Below are 17,408 nucleotides of genomic sequence, written 5' to 3' on the forward strand. Positions count from 1 at the left end.
AACTTTTATTTTGTATGCAATTAATCGCGATTAATCTTTTGACAGCCTTAATTTTAATTAAACTGGCACTCCTAGTCCTCCATAATTGGGGGTCCTGAAAACGCGCACTTTTGAAAATGCAAGTTTTTGAAAACAATAACAATAACAAAAACTACATCACCTGGCATGCATAATACAGTGTTTTTATTAGTTTTCGCAGGTTTGTGTAAACGGGGACTGTTTTGACAACGTCTATTCATAAAAAACGTAATCAACCGTTACTCATCGACCGTTAAAACGGTGCGTTCTATATAGTATAAATATGAGTAGTGTGAATTAAATTCGGACATACAACATCCGTCATGTTGATCATATGACATATGTCTTCATAACAAAAGATAAGCCATTGGATGATGTTAAACACACGCAATTTAACCACAAGCAACAACTGTTCCCTTTATGTATTTTTCATTTGAATAGAGTCGCAGTAACGCGCTGCAATGTTTTTGAATACTCTTCTTCTTCTTCGTTCCACAACAAACTACAGGTTTGACATATCATTCAAATTATGATTTGGTTTAAACAATGTAGTTGAATTTTCAGAATTGCCAAAATGGGCACTAGCCTAAGTTTGATACTTATTTTCCTACTTATGGCTTATGGGTAACAGACTGAAGGGGGTGGTTTTGGCAGTCAGAGGTCCACATGAGAACAGCTGTAGTTTATGTAGATCGTCCGCCTGGTGTCTGATGTTCTGCAACTTGCTTTCATTTGACCTCAGTTACTCTAGTGCCAGGAAAAATGAGTAATTACATTCTAGAGCTAAAACGTATTAAGGTTTGGTCCATCTTCTCTCTCCCCTGGTGTGCAGATGGCCTGACAGCCTACAGCTCTCCAGAGGGTCAAAACATGATGGCTCCGGGATATCCCAACACACCCCTCAATGACTCAACATACGATGGTGCCCTTATACACAGGTAAAGTGATTTATTAAATCAAAAGAATAAGAGTTCTGTACATAATGAAATATCATGAGCCTCAAACACGATTGTTTCCTCCTTCTTATATAAACCTTGTGCATGCAAAAGACTGCTGCAAAACAGGCCAATCTCAACATAACACAGACTGTGACTTTACAGATGTACGCCCCAACATTAAATTACACATTAAATTAAGTATAATGTTGTTACAGTGCTGTTGTGACTGCTAAGTTAGCGCTATATGCTAGTTAATGCTATATGCTAGCGTTTTGACTGAAGTTCTCCTGTTGACGTTAAAGTTACGTTTTTCAGGTCCATAAAACTCTTAACACTCAGAAATGTCCATAAACATCTCCAAACAATTGATTATTCCTCGAATTCTGTATTTTCATCTGATACAGGCTCAAAAAATAAGGTATGTTTACACACACACACACACAGAGCTACTGAAAGGAGCTGCTCTGTGAAACAGCCAATCAGAGCAGAGCTCAACATTATTATTCATGACCCTTTCAAATAAGGTAATAATAGACCGTTTCATTCTAAAGGCAAATCCTAGGGTTGTAAATGTAGGGTTTTATTTTTTTCCTAAATTCCGTTTTATTTTTTCCCAAATTCCATTTTGTCCGTTTTAATTTATGCAAATTTCGTTTTGTCCGTTTTAATTTTTTCTTTGCTGTTATTTTAGTCATAAAAAGAGTGCGCCTTTAATGTTAATGATTAAAATGGACAACAATACAATAGGAATTGCTTAAATTGATTAAGGTAACACTTTTTCACATTCCCTGTTTGCAGTAGGGCTGCTCGATTATGGGGAAAACGGGATAACACGATTACTTAATGACTTTAAAAACATGCATTTATACACACACATACACTTTACTCAATTCAATGCATTGTTTAGTAGTGTTCCAGAAGGCTACGCGTGTCAAAGCAGTGCCTTAAACACATCAGTCCAGCGAAACGCGATCCATATTTTAAACACAATCGCTTGAAATGCATATAACAATGCATTACAAACATTCACATGATTAGTGATCTGACTTCGTACAGCATGAGCGCGCAGCTGCACGTGCGAGTGAAAGTGAGACAGAGAGCGGCGCCACGATGCAGATGATTATATTTTCAACGCAAGGGATAGTTTGCCTCAGCTCGCTTGAAATGCATAAAACTGAACAAATACATGATTTGTGTTCGGACTTCGGACAGATGCATGAGCGCGTGCACGCGAGGGAGACGTGGATGAGAGAGTGCATGAGTCGTGGAGAGCCGCTTCGCCATGGTTTCAGTGTTTTGGAGGGGGTGTGTCGCCCGGATTTGCTGCGTTTCCCCCAGACATACGTTCTTCTCCCACACAAAAACAGAATTTTATTCAAAATATGTAAAATTCCGCAAAATTCAGCGTTAACACTAGATTCCGTGTTAATTCGCCGATTGCGTCTGCGATTCCGGGATTGTGGAAATTATAGGGCCATATAAATGGACATGTAAAATCCTCTCTGGGTAATTTTTGCACGTATAAAGCCACATACCTTCTATGTAAAACAATTTAACAGATTATTTCAATGCATTTTTTTGGCACCTTTAATCGAATTTTTGCTTTTCGGTAAACCGACCTTTTTAAATAAGCCCTGCACACGGTTTAAGGGGTTATCTGTTGCTTCACATTGCTTCCACATCCTTCTTTCCCAACTTTCCAAAGCAAGCTTCCAGCTCTGAGATTGTGGATTTTTCTATAGCAGAACAATCACGATTGTATTTAAGTTCTGTGAATCACTCCTTGCCAAAATCTAAATGCTTCCTGTCTCTCGCTGGTCTCACAGGAAGCTGTCCGGAGGGTTGGGCCAGCTGACAGATGGCGTGATTGGCCAGGATGATTTTATACAGAAGAGGCCGTACAGGCTATGGCCCGGGTACGATTATGTGGGTTGGAGGAATGACAGTTTGGGACCTGGATATGTGGAGATGGAGTTTGAGTTCGACAGACAAAGGAACTTTACCTCTATGAAGGTGAGCGTAAACAATGGTGTGATTGTGTCTTACATTTTTTTGTGCTCATTCTGGGACATGTTTCACATTAAATTACATTTGAGTAAGATTGTTTGCAATAAAAAAAAAATTAAAATTTAAGATAAGATTCAAGATATTAATTTGTCACATACACGGTTATACACATACACAACCTTTAGTAAAAATGTAAATCTGGTATACTTCATAGACCAAAAAATTTAGAAAATATATATAATATAAATACACTAATGCATTAAGGCATTTGCAAAAAAATTAAATTAAGAGAGCAAAGATTTGGGAAAAAATGACATGTTTAATCATTTCAAAACACTGGAATGAAATACTGAAATACGTTTTGATGATGTCACCTTAAACCATAAATAATGTGTACAATAGAATCGATTACAGCTAATGTATGTGTATTTTGTTATAAACTCATATATTTCATTTATTTCATGCGCTTCTTAATATCCCTACTAAAAAGAGGAGGTTGGAATCTTAAGGGGGTTGCACACCGGACGCGCAACTTAGCGCTGCGTCAAGTTGCGTCTAAGACAACTCGGAGGTATCGTACACCGGAAGTGCACATTAACTCATTCACCGCCATTGACGAGTTATTTCGTCAATTGTGAGTTAATATTTAACTAATAAATATGCCTTTCTGGACGAATTTCAAAGTGAAAGTGTAATACTTTTATCCACTAGATGGCACCAACCGAATTTATCAAAAACGGAAGTTAAAAAGACTTAATGATTTATTTTAACTGCCTTTATGTTTGATAGTCATTCTGAGTCTGATCTCTAACATAAATTCATTTACAAAAACGCAATTTTTTAAGCTTTTTGCTCAAAATGTTGTATTTTTGAAGAGAAATATCCATATTTCAGTGGTTAAATTAAGTGGAAAAGTAAATAGATAATGAAACGTTTTTCCCCATTTTGTTTGTTTATTTGTTTGTTTATTGTTTGTTTGAAAGCAGAGGGTGTGTTCTTTAATTTGATATAATTTGTATGTTTATATATTTATAGAAGATAATTTTTCCTGCAAGGAATTTTGTGAAACTTTTGTTAAAATCACAAAAATGCAGGTGGGCAACTTTTCTCAAAAAGGCTGGCGGTGAATGAGTTAAATAGCGCAAGCTTAGTCAGATAGTGTGTATTTCAAAATGCAAAATATACGTTAGCAGCCAATATTAATCATTAATGATTTGGAACAAATCGCTCTGTGACACGACAGGGATTTGAGCAACTTCCTGAGTCAAAGCTGGGCACCTGTCCGCGCCGGTGTGCGTATACTCATAGAAGACAATGTGTTTGATTTTTTTTTACGATGCAGCGCTGAGCTGCGCGTCCGGTGTGCAACCCCCTTTAGACTGGTTTTAGTTGGTGTAGCCAGGTGGCTTTAGAGTTGTTTTGTGCTTTTTTTATGCTGAGAGACCAGCTGACTCACCAGCTAAAACCAGCTGACCTACCAGTTTGGCCAGGCCGGAAGACCAGCTAAAACAGCTTTGCCAGGCTTAGAGGAACAGCTACTTTCATCTTAAACCAGCTAAGACTAGCAAACCCGCATAGCCAAGCTGGTTTAAGCTGGTGAGTCAGCTGGTCTTCCAGCCTGATCAGCTAAACAAGTGGCCAAAACCCTTCAAAAACCAGCCTACATCACCAGCTAAATCCAGTCTGGGAGACCAGTTAAAACCAGCCAAACATCTTTACTGTTTTTAGCTGGTCTTTTCATGTAGGGATTAGGCATGGCAGGGTTACCAGTTTCGAGGTATACCAAGGTTTTAAAGACTCAACCACAAACACTTTCTGTGATACCTTTTATTAATTATTAAGTAATGTAATTGATTGATGTTTACATTTAATATATATTACAAAATAATTTTTTGAAAGAATATTATAATTTAAAGCATTTACCTCGCATACATGTATGTACCTTAAATTTAAATGTATTGTGTCCAGTTGAAAAGTTGTTTGTATACGCAGACATTTGAAAATAACACATTTTAGTGTTATAATGGCAATACATGTGAGTGATTCAATTCATTTTCAATTTTTTATATAGCGCTTTTCACAATTGGAAATTGTTTTAAAGCAGCTTTACAGTAATAGAAGCAGGGGAAACACAGAAAAATCGACAGACAACATAAGTAGCAAAATACAACGGTTATAAATAAACTTTTCAAGCGAGTGTATTAATAATATAACGTATAGAAGTGGGTGCTAAGTTAAGCCAATGTCGGCTGATTCCCCGGGGGTTGAAAACCCCCCTAGGGGAAAAAAACCCAGACTTTTTTTAGCCAGGAGGGAAAAAAGTCCTAGGAGGGAAAAAAAACCTTGTGAGCTATATATATGAGTAACGCATTTTTACTTTAAAGCATAAAGCTGATGATTTGATTTCTTTTGAGCAGGTTCACAGTAATAACTTGTTCACTCGGGGTGTCAAGATCTTCTCATCTGTATCCTGTGTCTTTAAATTGTACCTCATTTCTGAGTGGCAACCGGACCCGGTGGAGTTTCACACCGTCCTTGACGATCGGAACCCGAGCGCTCGCTACGTGACGGTTCCTTTGAAGCACAGATCGGCCACGGCTTTGCGCTGCCGCTTCTACTTCGCTGACACTTGGATGATGTTCAGCGAAATCTCATTCCAGTCTGGTATGAAATATAAACAGCTCACCTTTCCATTCCACTCCTTTTCAAAGTGTTTCCTTTGTAGAAAAAAAATGTAGGCAGCACTGCGTAATTCTTTTTTTGTCATTATTTCCAGCATCTTAATTTCCACTTTGACACCCAGAACTTCTACATTTGTTAATTCAATCTAGCTCATTCTTCTTCTCCACCTCATAGTTTCACATGCAAATACAGCAAAGTGAGACACAAAATTCTTGTTTAGTTTATTGGTTGTACGCTTGTTAGTACAAAGATAAATAAAAGATAAACTTAAGTTGGTGTCATTTCAATGTACTGATTTTGCATTGCAGCTACTAATGTGCTTCCACCAGTGTTGACTCCACCTTCGTATGAGGTGAACAGCAAAGCACAAAGTACGACACAGAAACCAGGTAAAGAGTTACCATGCTAAAATGAATAAACTGTTTCTATATCAGAACTAAATGATAAGAGTATAATGGGCATTATCAAAAAAGTTTAATACAGGAGGTTTGTTTCTGTTAGTGCCTTAAAGGAATATTCCATTTTCTTAAAAGAAAAATCCAGATAATTTACTCACCACCATGTCATCCAAAATGTTGATGTCTTTCTTTGTTCAGTCGAGAAGAAATTATGTTTTTTGAGTAAAACATTGCAGGATTTTTCTCATTTTAATGGACTTATATAGACACCAACAATTAACACTTAACTCAACACGTAACAGTTTTTTTCAACAGTTTCAAAGGACTATAAACAATCCCAAACGAGGCATAAGGGTCTTATCTAGCGAAACGATTGTCATTTTTGACAAGAAAAATAAAAAATATGCTCTTTTAAACCACAACTTCTCGTCTAGATCTGGTCCAGCGCGACATAACGTAAATGCGTAGTGACGTAGGGAGGTCACGTGTTACATATATAAAACGCACATTTGCGGACCATTGTAAACAATAAACTGACACAAAGACATTAATTAATATCAGTTGACATACAACAACGTCGGAACGGTCCTCTTTCAACGCACTTGTAAACACTGGGGCGGAGTTTCGCGTTCGTCCTCTGTGACCTCTTGACGTATTGCGTGGGGTCACGCTACCGCATCACGACCGGATCTAGACGAGAAGTTGTGGTTTAAAAGTGGATATCTTTTATTTTTCATGTCAAAAATGACAATCGTTTCGCTAGATAAGACCCTTATGCCTCGTTTGGGATTGTTTATAGTCCTTTGAAACTCCGTTGAAAAAAACTGTTAAGTGTTAAGTATTAAATGTTGGCCTCTATTAAAGTCCATTAAAATGAGAAAAATCCTGCAATGTTTTACTCAAAAAACATAATTTCTTCTCGATTGAACAAAGAAAGACATCAACGTTTTGGATGACATGGTGGTGAGTAAATTATCTGGATTTTTCTTTTAAGAAAATGGAATATTCCTTTAACTTAATAACGTGTGATTGACTTGATAATAAGCTATTTACGTGATAGTTCATTGTGCAAGTATTGTTAGAGGTAAAACCTCATATGAACCCCCAAAGTTGTTTCCAAATTTATTTAATGAATCCTGCTTCTTTTGATTCCGGTCGATAAAAAAACGTACTGGAGAAAAGTTTTTAACGTATTCATGCCTTGCCTTTTTTGTAATCTAAACGAATTAGAGATATGTACTTAGTTATAGCAGTGGTTCTCAAACTGGGGGCCGGGGCCCCCAGGGGGGCCGTGAGATGGTGCCAGAGGGGCCCCAGTTTTATGACATTTTATAAAATAAATTAATTTATTATGAATTCTGTGCAATTAAACCTAAAAAAATAAGACTACTAACCAACAGCACTACTTCATATCATTTCATATGTTTTGTTTAATCAAATTTTTAAGAGTTTTAAAACAGTTACTTGTCATAAATTTTCTTTGGGGGGGCCGCGAAGGAATGCGCTGTACACAAGGGGGGCCGCACGCTGAAAAAGTTTGAGAACCACTGAGTTATAGGACTGTATTAGTGTTTTAAAGAAAACTAAGCATGCTTACAACATAAAAAATTTATGATAAGCCAACAGGCTAACAACAAAACAGATTTTATGTACACATTGCGCTGCTCTTATATTAAAATTAGGTCATATGCCCCTTCTCATTTTAAAAATCCATGATTTCTGAGGTTCTTGTCCCGTGGAAATGTGTAAAATTATGGGTTTTTTTGTGCTTTGATGGCTGAATGACCAGCATCCCAATAAAAAATAATAGGTTTAAAGCGCACACACTGGACATCCTTCCCTCACAGCCTCACTTTGGAATCAACATGGTGGCATGCTGAATAAGGCGTATAATGCTTTGAGTTGAAATCATCTTATTATGAGAGAGGACATGACTAAATTTGCAGCTATGTAGGAAATTGGTTGGAACAGTCAGTTGTAGATGAGTGGTCATTATACAAAAATATTTGAAAAGAATTCAGTTGACCAATCAGAATGAAGTATTCCACATGACCTTTATAACGGTCCTGTATACTGTTACTGTAGCTCAACTGGTAGAGCATTGCATTAGCAGCGAAAAAGCTTATGGGTTCAATATGCCAATGTATATCTAAAAACATCTGCCAAATGTATAAATGTAATGTACTGTATAAACCCTTTATGTTACTTCAGAAGAAAAGACAACACCAAAGACCGGCTCACCTGAAGAAGGCAGTACATCGATTCTGATTGGCTGTCTGGTGACTATTATTCTCCTTTTGGTGGTGATCATCTTCCTGATTTTGTGGTGCCAGTACGCATGTAAAGTCCTGGAGAAGGTATGTGCATGAGTAACTTTATTAGCCCATTTTACAACTTTGAACATCGCTCTTAAAGGGATAGTTCACCCAAAAATGAAGATATTTTAGAGATTAGTTGTAACCAAAACGATCATGAGCCCCATTCACTTTTCAGTAGGGCTCACGAACGGTTTGGTTACAAACTTTCTTTAACATATCATGAAAATCTGACTTTTTTCATGTGTACACTGCAAAAAATGACTTTCTTACTTAGTATTTTTGTCTTGTTTTCAGTAGAAATATCTAAAAATTCTTAAATCAAGGTGTATTTTCTTGATGAGCAAAATAACCTAAGAAAATAATACTATTTTTTTGACAAAAAATATACAATTTAAGTGAATTTGTGCTTAAAACAAGCAAAAATATCTGCCAATGGAGTGAGAAAATTTTACTTGAATTAAGTGTTTAAGAAAAAAGAAATCTTATTTCACAATTTTTTTTCTCACCCCATTGGCAGATAATTTTGCTTGTTTTAAGGACAATTTCACTTAAATTGTATATTATTTATCTTAAAACAAGAGTTTTTTACTTAGGTCATTTTGCTCATCAAGAAAAAGCATCTTAATTTAAGAATTTTTAGATATTGCTACTGAAAACAAGACAAAAATACTAAGTAAGAAAGTCGTTTTTTGCAGTGTAAGTGCTTTAATTGGGTCCCCATTGCTTCTATCACCCTAGAAAATGTGAAAAATATCAACCCAGTAACTTAGTTTTGGTAAACCATTCTCTGCAAGCATGTCAAAAAATAGGTCATTGAAATTTGGCTCCCCTGTGATGTCAGAGGGGGATAATACCGCCCCTTAATCTGCACTATCCAACCACGGCACTGCCATTTAATGCAGAGATCAGCTCATTTGCATATAAAAGGACACGCCCAAAAACACATTTTTGCTCACACCTACAAAGTGGCAATTTTAACATGCTATAATAAATTATCTATTTATTATTTTGAGCTTGAACTTCACAATTACCACTCCTGGAATACCAAAGATTTATTTGACATCTTAAAAAAGTCTTGTGAAATGACATCTTTAAAATGTCTTCCTTCATGAAAATCATGAGAGTAAATAATGACATTTTTGGGTGAACTATTCCTTACACTGTCCTAGAGATCTTCTAAAGTTCTCATTAGACATGCTGTTTTGATTCTCTTGTTAATGTGACATCACACTGATAAAGTCTCGCCAACCATCACTGACTGACTTGTTAATTTTGCCCAGAAGCTTTTCTAAATGTGTTTGTTAGCACCCAATTAGGGGCATTTTGGGCATGTTGTAATAAATTATCTGTGGGGTATTTTGAGCTGAACTTTATAGACACATTCTAGGCACACCTGCAACTTTTATTACATTTTGTATAAACAGGCATAATAGGTGCCCTTTAATGGTCCATTCAGGCCGAAATGGTTCTTATGTGGCATTGTAAAGCATCTTTTTGTACTATGTATTAATCATGATCTATTTTTTGCCCAGGCTCCAAGACGTATTTTAGACGAGGATGTGACAGTGCGTCTGTCTTCTAGTAGTGACACGATAATCCTGCAAACTCCACCGGTGCCGCCTCGTGTCTCCCTCGACCCACCTTACGAAAGGATCTTTCTCCTGGATCCCCAGTATCAAGATCCATCTGCGCTACGAAAACTTCCAGAGCTGTCTCAAAGCGCAGAATCATCTGGTACACACACAGTCAATCATCCTTTACATACAAACACACACACATACATAGGGACTGTCTACACAGGGAGCTACCATCAGGCATCCTATCCAAAATAGAGCCCCATAAATGACTGATGTGAAATGCATCCTAAAATACAATGCATCATATTGTTTTAACGCTTTATGAGGTGGGATGATAGATGATGTTGCCTATGTGATCATCTCACAGGGGTTTGGTAGAACGTTCTAGTTTAGTCTAACGCTTAGCAATATGTTTCCTTGATTTCCTTTCTGACACTGACCTCTTTCATATTTTCTCTTTCACCTGAACTATAATATGCATTTGTTGATTTCTCGTAAATCATTTTGCACGCCTGTCAATGCTTTTCCTTTCTTTATCCTTTAGTCCTGCGCTCTTTAGCTTTTACACTACTGCTGCTGTCTGTGAACTTCATCTGTTATCAGCCTGAGGACTTTATGAGGGTAAGAGCCGATGCTACTGTAGATGAAGAGTTTGGTTCCAAAACGCAATATATCCATTTTGACTACAGTGTTTCCTCTAGGATTTGTTTCAGCTGTGGCGGCAGGGGGCGCCCATGATGATTATAAATGTACATTATTTTTTTAAAAGTAGAATATAGGCTACAGTAAACTAGCATGTATTTTTTATCATTTTCATGCTGTCATTTACTTTTCCTTATATTTATAGCATATTGCTTTTCTATGTTTGATCTAAAATGTATTTTCTTAAAAAACGTTACATAGCTACGTACGTATTTCGGATATTTCATTGTAGTTTTAATGTAGTGTGCATTGCAAGTTGTGCTCGTGTTTAGCGTTACAGAGCTGTTGCAAACTCACGCACAGTCCTGTTTGATAATCCGCACCCCTGTGATTGACCGAACATCCATCAGCAGCAATTTTATTTCACACCCGGACCATTTGACATAAAGACCCCGAGCCGGTCACACCGCAAATCGCGCAGTTGAATAGAAACCTTTAACGGTCTTCAGACATATCTTAAACACAAAGCACGGGGCCATTTAAAAACGAGTCGAATTTTGGTCTTGGATGTTAGACCCGCATTTTACTCTTGTCTATTGAGTCCCGACCTGCATCTACAACGCAAATGACGCGCGAAAAGCCTATTATTACACCCGTTACATCAAATATTATGCGGTTCACCCGCGGGTACCCGGACCCTGCTGTTTCGTCTGAAAACATATAAAACAGTCTCACCGTCTGCCTCAAGTTTCTATCACCAACGTTCTTCTCTTCCACGGGAATAATGTAAGTTTCCTTACAAACAGATTCGACTATTAATGTCTTGCAGTCGCATATAAGTAGTATTCAGTATTTAGCCTTTTGTTTTTGGACAAATATCATATAATTTAATGTGAAACTTTTTGAGTGTCGATCTAAAGCACAGAAGATTGATTGACAGCTGGGCGGTCAGCAGCGCGCTACTGCGCTTATAGCCTATATTCTGAATAACTAATGACCAGATAAGTTGATAATATGAGTACAGTGATTACAAATTAATGTCCAAAAAACTCGTAATATGTTAAATCGAAAGTTTAATAATGTCTTTTCTCGCAGCCCTGCGCTGCGTCCGTGTATATGCGCCGGTGAACATCAAATGCGTGATGACCTTGCACCTTAAATTACCCTAATTTTATAGTCATAAAGATAAAAGTAAAACAATATTCGAAACTTCAAATTATGTATTTTTATTTGTGTAAACTCACAATAAGGAGAAAACTTTGTGCTTATTTAAAATCATTAAAAACATGACGTGCTTTCTGCTGCTTTGGTCAGCGCGTCACAAAAAAAAAAACAGAAACTCAAATACTTTTTTATTCGTTTTGTCAATTTAATTATTATTTAAGTGTAACATATTTCGTATAGGCTTATTTATTTTATTATTATTTCTCAAAACAGAGACGTAGCCTAATCATCTTCTGTTGATTTAAATCTATTTGTTCATTAAACTAAACCCATGGAAGAAATTATGATACTTTAGGAGATTTATTTATAAATGAGTTAACAACACGAATCCAGAAAGGAATTTATTTCTAAGACAGCCAGTCTGGCAGGGCGGACATTTCTGTAGCTTTTTTGCGAGCTGCCGCCGTGGGTTTTGTCTAGAAGGGATACAGCAAATGCCGAAAAGTTAAGGATTAGATTTGGAGGTAGGATTATTAGGATGTAAACAGCGGCTCTGGCTAAATGAGATACAAATACATCCTACAATCGTGTGAAATTTTGTGTTTAGAGTTGGGTTTGGTTGAAGGATTAGGATAAAACAGTGCTCATCCAGCGAGATTTCGTTTGCTGTATCCCTTCTATCCACAACCGCAGGCGTGGCGGGGATGTTTTAGGCATGGCGGGCCGCCACGGTAGAATGTATATAGCGGAAACACTGGACTAATTTGGGTAAAAACATGTTTGCTATACCAAAAAACTGACAAGATGAAAACCACTATTTTCTGTTACAAACCCAGCTATTGAAAGTTACAAAGGGGACTATTTTCGGGTGCTGCGTAATATCATTGCGCCTCCTGCAGCCATTGTATGCACAGCTAAGTCTTTGATTATTACGCCAGAATGATAGTATAGTTCCTAGCCATATCTGCCTAGAAAATTACAACTTTTAATTTTACGTCGGTCTTAGTACACAATGTAACTACAGAAGAGACCAGTTAAATAGGAAAAATATCAAAACTCTTTCGTTATTTTTGAGTGCAATGCTAATGGTCAAATCAGATTTATTGGATTATGCTAAGCTATGCTAAAAGTGGTACCGGCAGACCCGGAGATCGGCAAAAAGGATTCCAAAACCGTAAAAATCAAATGTTAAACTCTAGGGGAGCTGGAAAAGTAGCATATTTTTTAAAAAAGCGGAGTGTCCCTTTAAGTTTCTCATTGTTTGTTAAATGAACTGATATGTCATATCTCTCCCTGTTTCTTCAGCCTGTGGTGGAGGATATGCCGAGCCGGATGTTACCCTGTGCACCCCTCATCAGTGTTTTCAGAGCAGTGTGCCCCACTACGCCGAAACGGATATCATAAGCCTTCAAGGGGTCACCGGGAGCAACATGTACGCCGTTCCCGCCCTCACCGTCGACTCTCTCACTCGTAAGGACATTTCTGTGGCTGAGTTCCCTCGAGAGCGTCTTATGTTCAAAGAGAAACTGGGAGAAGGCCAGTTCGGGGAGGTGAGTCTAGATAATACGCACTGGGAGAGAAAATTACATCCAAACCACAGCGGGAGGATTTTGTTGCTGTGTTTGTGCTTTTGTACACACATGATTTGTCCGTCACTGGGTTACCGGTGATGTTATTGCACACAACATTTGGTTTTATATACAGACTGTTCTGAAATGTTTAGAACAAATAAATATAATGATATTTATTTGTAAACATTGTGTTATTTTTTTAATAATTGGGAATATAGAATCAGAGTGTGAGGATAGTATGTCATGCAATAGTCTCACTAAAACCTTTTTAGATCGGTTATCCATAATTTTTTACTGTGGTGATACCGTAGTACTTGTAATATGCTTTATATGCTGGCACTGTATGATTACTGCATTCATATATATTGATATTTAAGAAATATAGTAGTATTCCTGTGCATGTACTGTACATGAATGTATTTCCTTACCTGGTGATGTGTGTCCAGGTGCATTTGTGTGCAGCCGAGGGTTTGGCTGAATTTCTGGGAGAAGGCACCCCGTTACCCGAGCAGGATGGCAGACCGGTGCTGGTAGCAGTTAAACAGCTCAGAGCTGACGCCACCAGCAATGCCAGGTATGAAAAAGTAACAACACATCTACTATAAATAAAAATATAACTTGCTGCAGTCTGTAAGTTTTGCATCTCTATCGCCACCTCTGCTTGAAACATAAAAGTGCAGGTTACTTTACCTATGTATCTTTACTAGTTGAAGTCATGTGACATCACTATTTTTTCCCATGAAATCCAACCTGACAGCTGAAATTATAGATCATAATTATAAAACTACAGAATCATCTCATCGCAATTGTTTGACCTCATCGAAATGATTTCAGATCACCGCAATGATTGCACATATCTCTAAAACACACAAGGGGGAGCTGCAGCACCTGTATAAACGAGACAGTATCAGATTACTTTTAAAAATGTGTTATGTGTATTAAAATTTACTGCCATGTAAACCTTGCAAAAGATTTTAAAGGCGCTCTATGCATTTTCGGCGTTTTTGTCAAACAGTGACCCCTAGAGTCGCTGGAGAATATTTGCAACTGTCGTAATTTCCCACTCTGTACACCTCCAAAGATAATGACCAGTTAATGTTTCAAAATTTCATACAAATATTAGGCTACTGCATAGTCTACTAAACTACAAATGATGGTAATAGGATAATAAGAAGTTTATTCCAAGTGTAGAGTAGACATATAATAATAAAGTAGCCTACTGCGTTTGCTGGCTTATAACGTTTTTACATGATTGCAGCTAAATCACAAGTAAACAGTCTATAGTCTATGTCTACTGTATCATTTCATTTGTATTATTTTATTGTAATGTAAACATTACAAAATGCCATGACAAAGTTAATTGTGTACGTTGCATTATTTCATAACATTGGTCGTTATAATGTCACTATACATGATTATTGCTATTTATCATAATAGTTTACACTATTTACAACCTCTAGGCTTATTTATGTCCTGATAATTATGTAAGATATTGAAAACTGTTGTCATGATAATCGCATGACATACTACAAGCAAGCGCAACAACATACAACATAGACCGCAAACAAGTTTACAAATAAGAGATTTACCTACTAGTCCATCAACAAGATCGCCAGATCAGCATCCCATCCAGTGCTGTCTTTTAGCTCACGCCAACGAGTAAAAACCTGACCGGGTGGGACTGTTGTCCGGTTCCTAACGCGGTCAGATTCTCTTTTCCTTTTCCTACTCTCTTCCGAACGCGCTTTCTTAACTTTTAAATCGTTTAGCCTCACGTCTCAAATTCGTGCGTGCAGCTGTTGTTATAGGCTTTTTCGACTTCATGCGGCGCTGCAAGAACCAACAGCCGGATGACGTTAAAGTGCCCTCTCGGATCATTCTCGCGGTACTTTGACGTCATCCGGCGGTCGGTTCTTGCAGCGCGTATGAAGTTGAACAAGCTTAACGTGTGACGTCGTTGCCGTAAAGCAAGTCATGATTCTCTCGAGATTTGTCAGGGTCGCTCCTCTCAAGCTTGCATTGCTGGTTTTGCTAGCGGCGTCCTCCCCGAGCTTCAACAGGAGGATGATTCACCCTACTATGGCTTTGTTTACCACCGAAATAACTTTGAATCTGTTATATTAAGGTAAAATAACTGCATAGTGCGTCTGTAATTTTATAATCACAACAATATGTGGAAATTATTTCATAAACAAAGAAAAAAAATATGAGAATTAAATGTCAAACCAATAAAACAGACAATTAATCGTCATAATCGGCAAAGCCCTAAAACAGGCAATTAATCAGTCATTATTGGCACAATTTATTAGACAATTAACCACCAGCCAAATTTCATAACCATGACAGCCCTAGTGTACAAGCCCCCCAACTGATTAATTTTGTTAATTTTTTTACTAAAAGATGTTACCGATTGCAGCTTTAAGTATGTGCTATGTTTTCCAGCAAAATGTATCAATGTTTTTCAGTATGTATACAAACTAAAATATATACAGTTGACATTCGGATTGAAATGTTATTACAATCAATACCAACCAGCCTTTGCTGTGTTTAATTCAAATTTGAGGCGAAAGTTTTACACTTTACGACAAGTATTTACAACACTGATGAAACTCATGTTCGCTCAATTAAAAAAAAAAAAATTAACGTGTAGCATAATTCACAACAACTATACAAACATCACTCTTTATTGACAGCCATGCCAAACCAGAAAGAAATAAGCAAAAAGATGGAAACATTTGGGAAAACAAGTGCTTTTTACCAAGCTTCATTTAAATAAAATGTTTTAATGTAATATTTATTTGCACATTTCAAATTATTTCATTAAATTTTTATTTGTTGATTCGTAAGGTAATGTTATTTATATTTTATATATTTTTTGTTTAATAAACCGACAAATTGATTTCTTTATTTGAACTAGCATGTAGCACTGTTGGTCTTCCATATAAAACCATGTATAACCAAGGTTTCAGAAATTACAGTACAGCATTTTGTTCATTCCTATCCAATATTTTGTCAGGGTGTCATTGACCTTGATCTTTTGTCCCTCACTAGGAATGACTTCCTGAAGGAGATAAAAATCATGTCGCGTCTCAATAACCCCAACATCATTCAGCTGCTGTGTGTTTGCGTAAGCTCGGACCCGCTCTGCATGGTGACCGAGTACATGGAGAACGGAGATCTCAACATGTTCCTGTGTCAGCGAGAGATCGAGAGCACACTTACACATGCCAACAACATTCCCTCTGTCAGGTGCGTCTATCGCGATAAATTTACATGCTTTCATCTCCATACCAGGGTCAGGATCCCTTTCATTCGAGTCAGAGTCGAGCTTAACATTCTTAACCTTTGGATTCTTCGCATTAACCTTTGAGCTTTAAATCAGCTCTGTAGATATAAATATGAATCAGTGTCCCCTCTCCACATTATTCTTTGTTTTTTGTCTCTTTGCAGCATAGCTGATCTGTTGCACATGTCGGTGCAGATCTCATCTGGCATGAAGTATTTGGCTTCTTTGAACTTTGTGCATCGCGATCTTGCCACACGCAACTGTCTCCTGGACCGCCATCTCACCATAAAGATCTCTGACTTTGGCATGAGCAGAAACCTGTACAGCAGCGATTACTATCGTATACAGGGCCGCGCTGTACTGCCTATACGCTGGATGGCCTGGGAAAGCATCTTGTTGGTCAGTGATTGCCTGGAAACCCATAAAATCGTTTGAAAGCACCTGTTTATGTTTCCTACTTAGAAATTTGATTAAGTATATTGAAGGTCATGTCTATTTTTTAAAGCGATAGTTCACCAAAAATGAAAATGCTGTCATCATTTTCTTATCCTCATGTTGTTGTAAATCTGTATGAATTACTTTTTCCTGATGAACACAACAGAAGATATTTTAATAAATGATGGTAAGCACACAGCTGATGGTTACCATTGACTTTCATAGTAGGAAAAACAAATAGGATGGAATTCAATGTGTGCTTATCATAATTTATCAAAATATCTTCTTTATCATTTATCACAATACTTCCATAATATTTGTTTTCCTACTATGGAAGTCATTCCTTACAATCATTTATCAAAATATCTTCTG

The 17,408-nt window shown here is 37.2% G+C and overlaps 1 protein-coding gene across 2 annotated transcripts in view; it reads left to right on the top strand.

The window, feature by feature from the left end:
- Positions 1-17,408, top strand: part of ddr2l (discoidin domain receptor family, member 2, like) — a 46,618-nt gene that overhangs the window by 23,637 nt on the left and 5,573 nt on the right. Inside the window, exons 6-15 of one of the 2 annotated variants that reach the window (XM_055198397.2) lie at positions 851-956; positions 2,783-2,969; positions 5,381-5,627; positions 5,954-6,034; positions 8,255-8,400; positions 9,894-10,095; positions 13,050-13,294; positions 13,762-13,889; positions 16,367-16,564; positions 16,766-17,000. In XM_055198397.2, coding sequence (XP_055054372.2) covers positions 851-956; positions 2,783-2,969; positions 5,381-5,627; positions 5,954-6,034; positions 8,255-8,400; positions 9,894-10,095; positions 13,050-13,294; positions 13,762-13,889; positions 16,367-16,564; positions 16,766-17,000 — 1,775 coding nt within the window. The remainder of the gene's footprint in view (positions 1-850; positions 957-2,782; positions 2,970-5,380; positions 5,628-5,953; positions 6,035-8,254; positions 8,401-9,893; positions 10,096-13,049; positions 13,295-13,761; positions 13,890-16,366; positions 16,565-16,765; positions 17,001-17,408) is intronic. The other variant, XM_055198398.2, reaches the window with a different exon arrangement.

This window comes from Misgurnus anguillicaudatus, chromosome 22, assembly GCF_027580225.2.
Source record: "Misgurnus anguillicaudatus chromosome 22, ASM2758022v2, whole genome shotgun sequence".
Taxonomy (NCBI): domain Eukaryota; kingdom Metazoa; phylum Chordata; class Actinopteri; order Cypriniformes; family Cobitidae; genus Misgurnus; species Misgurnus anguillicaudatus.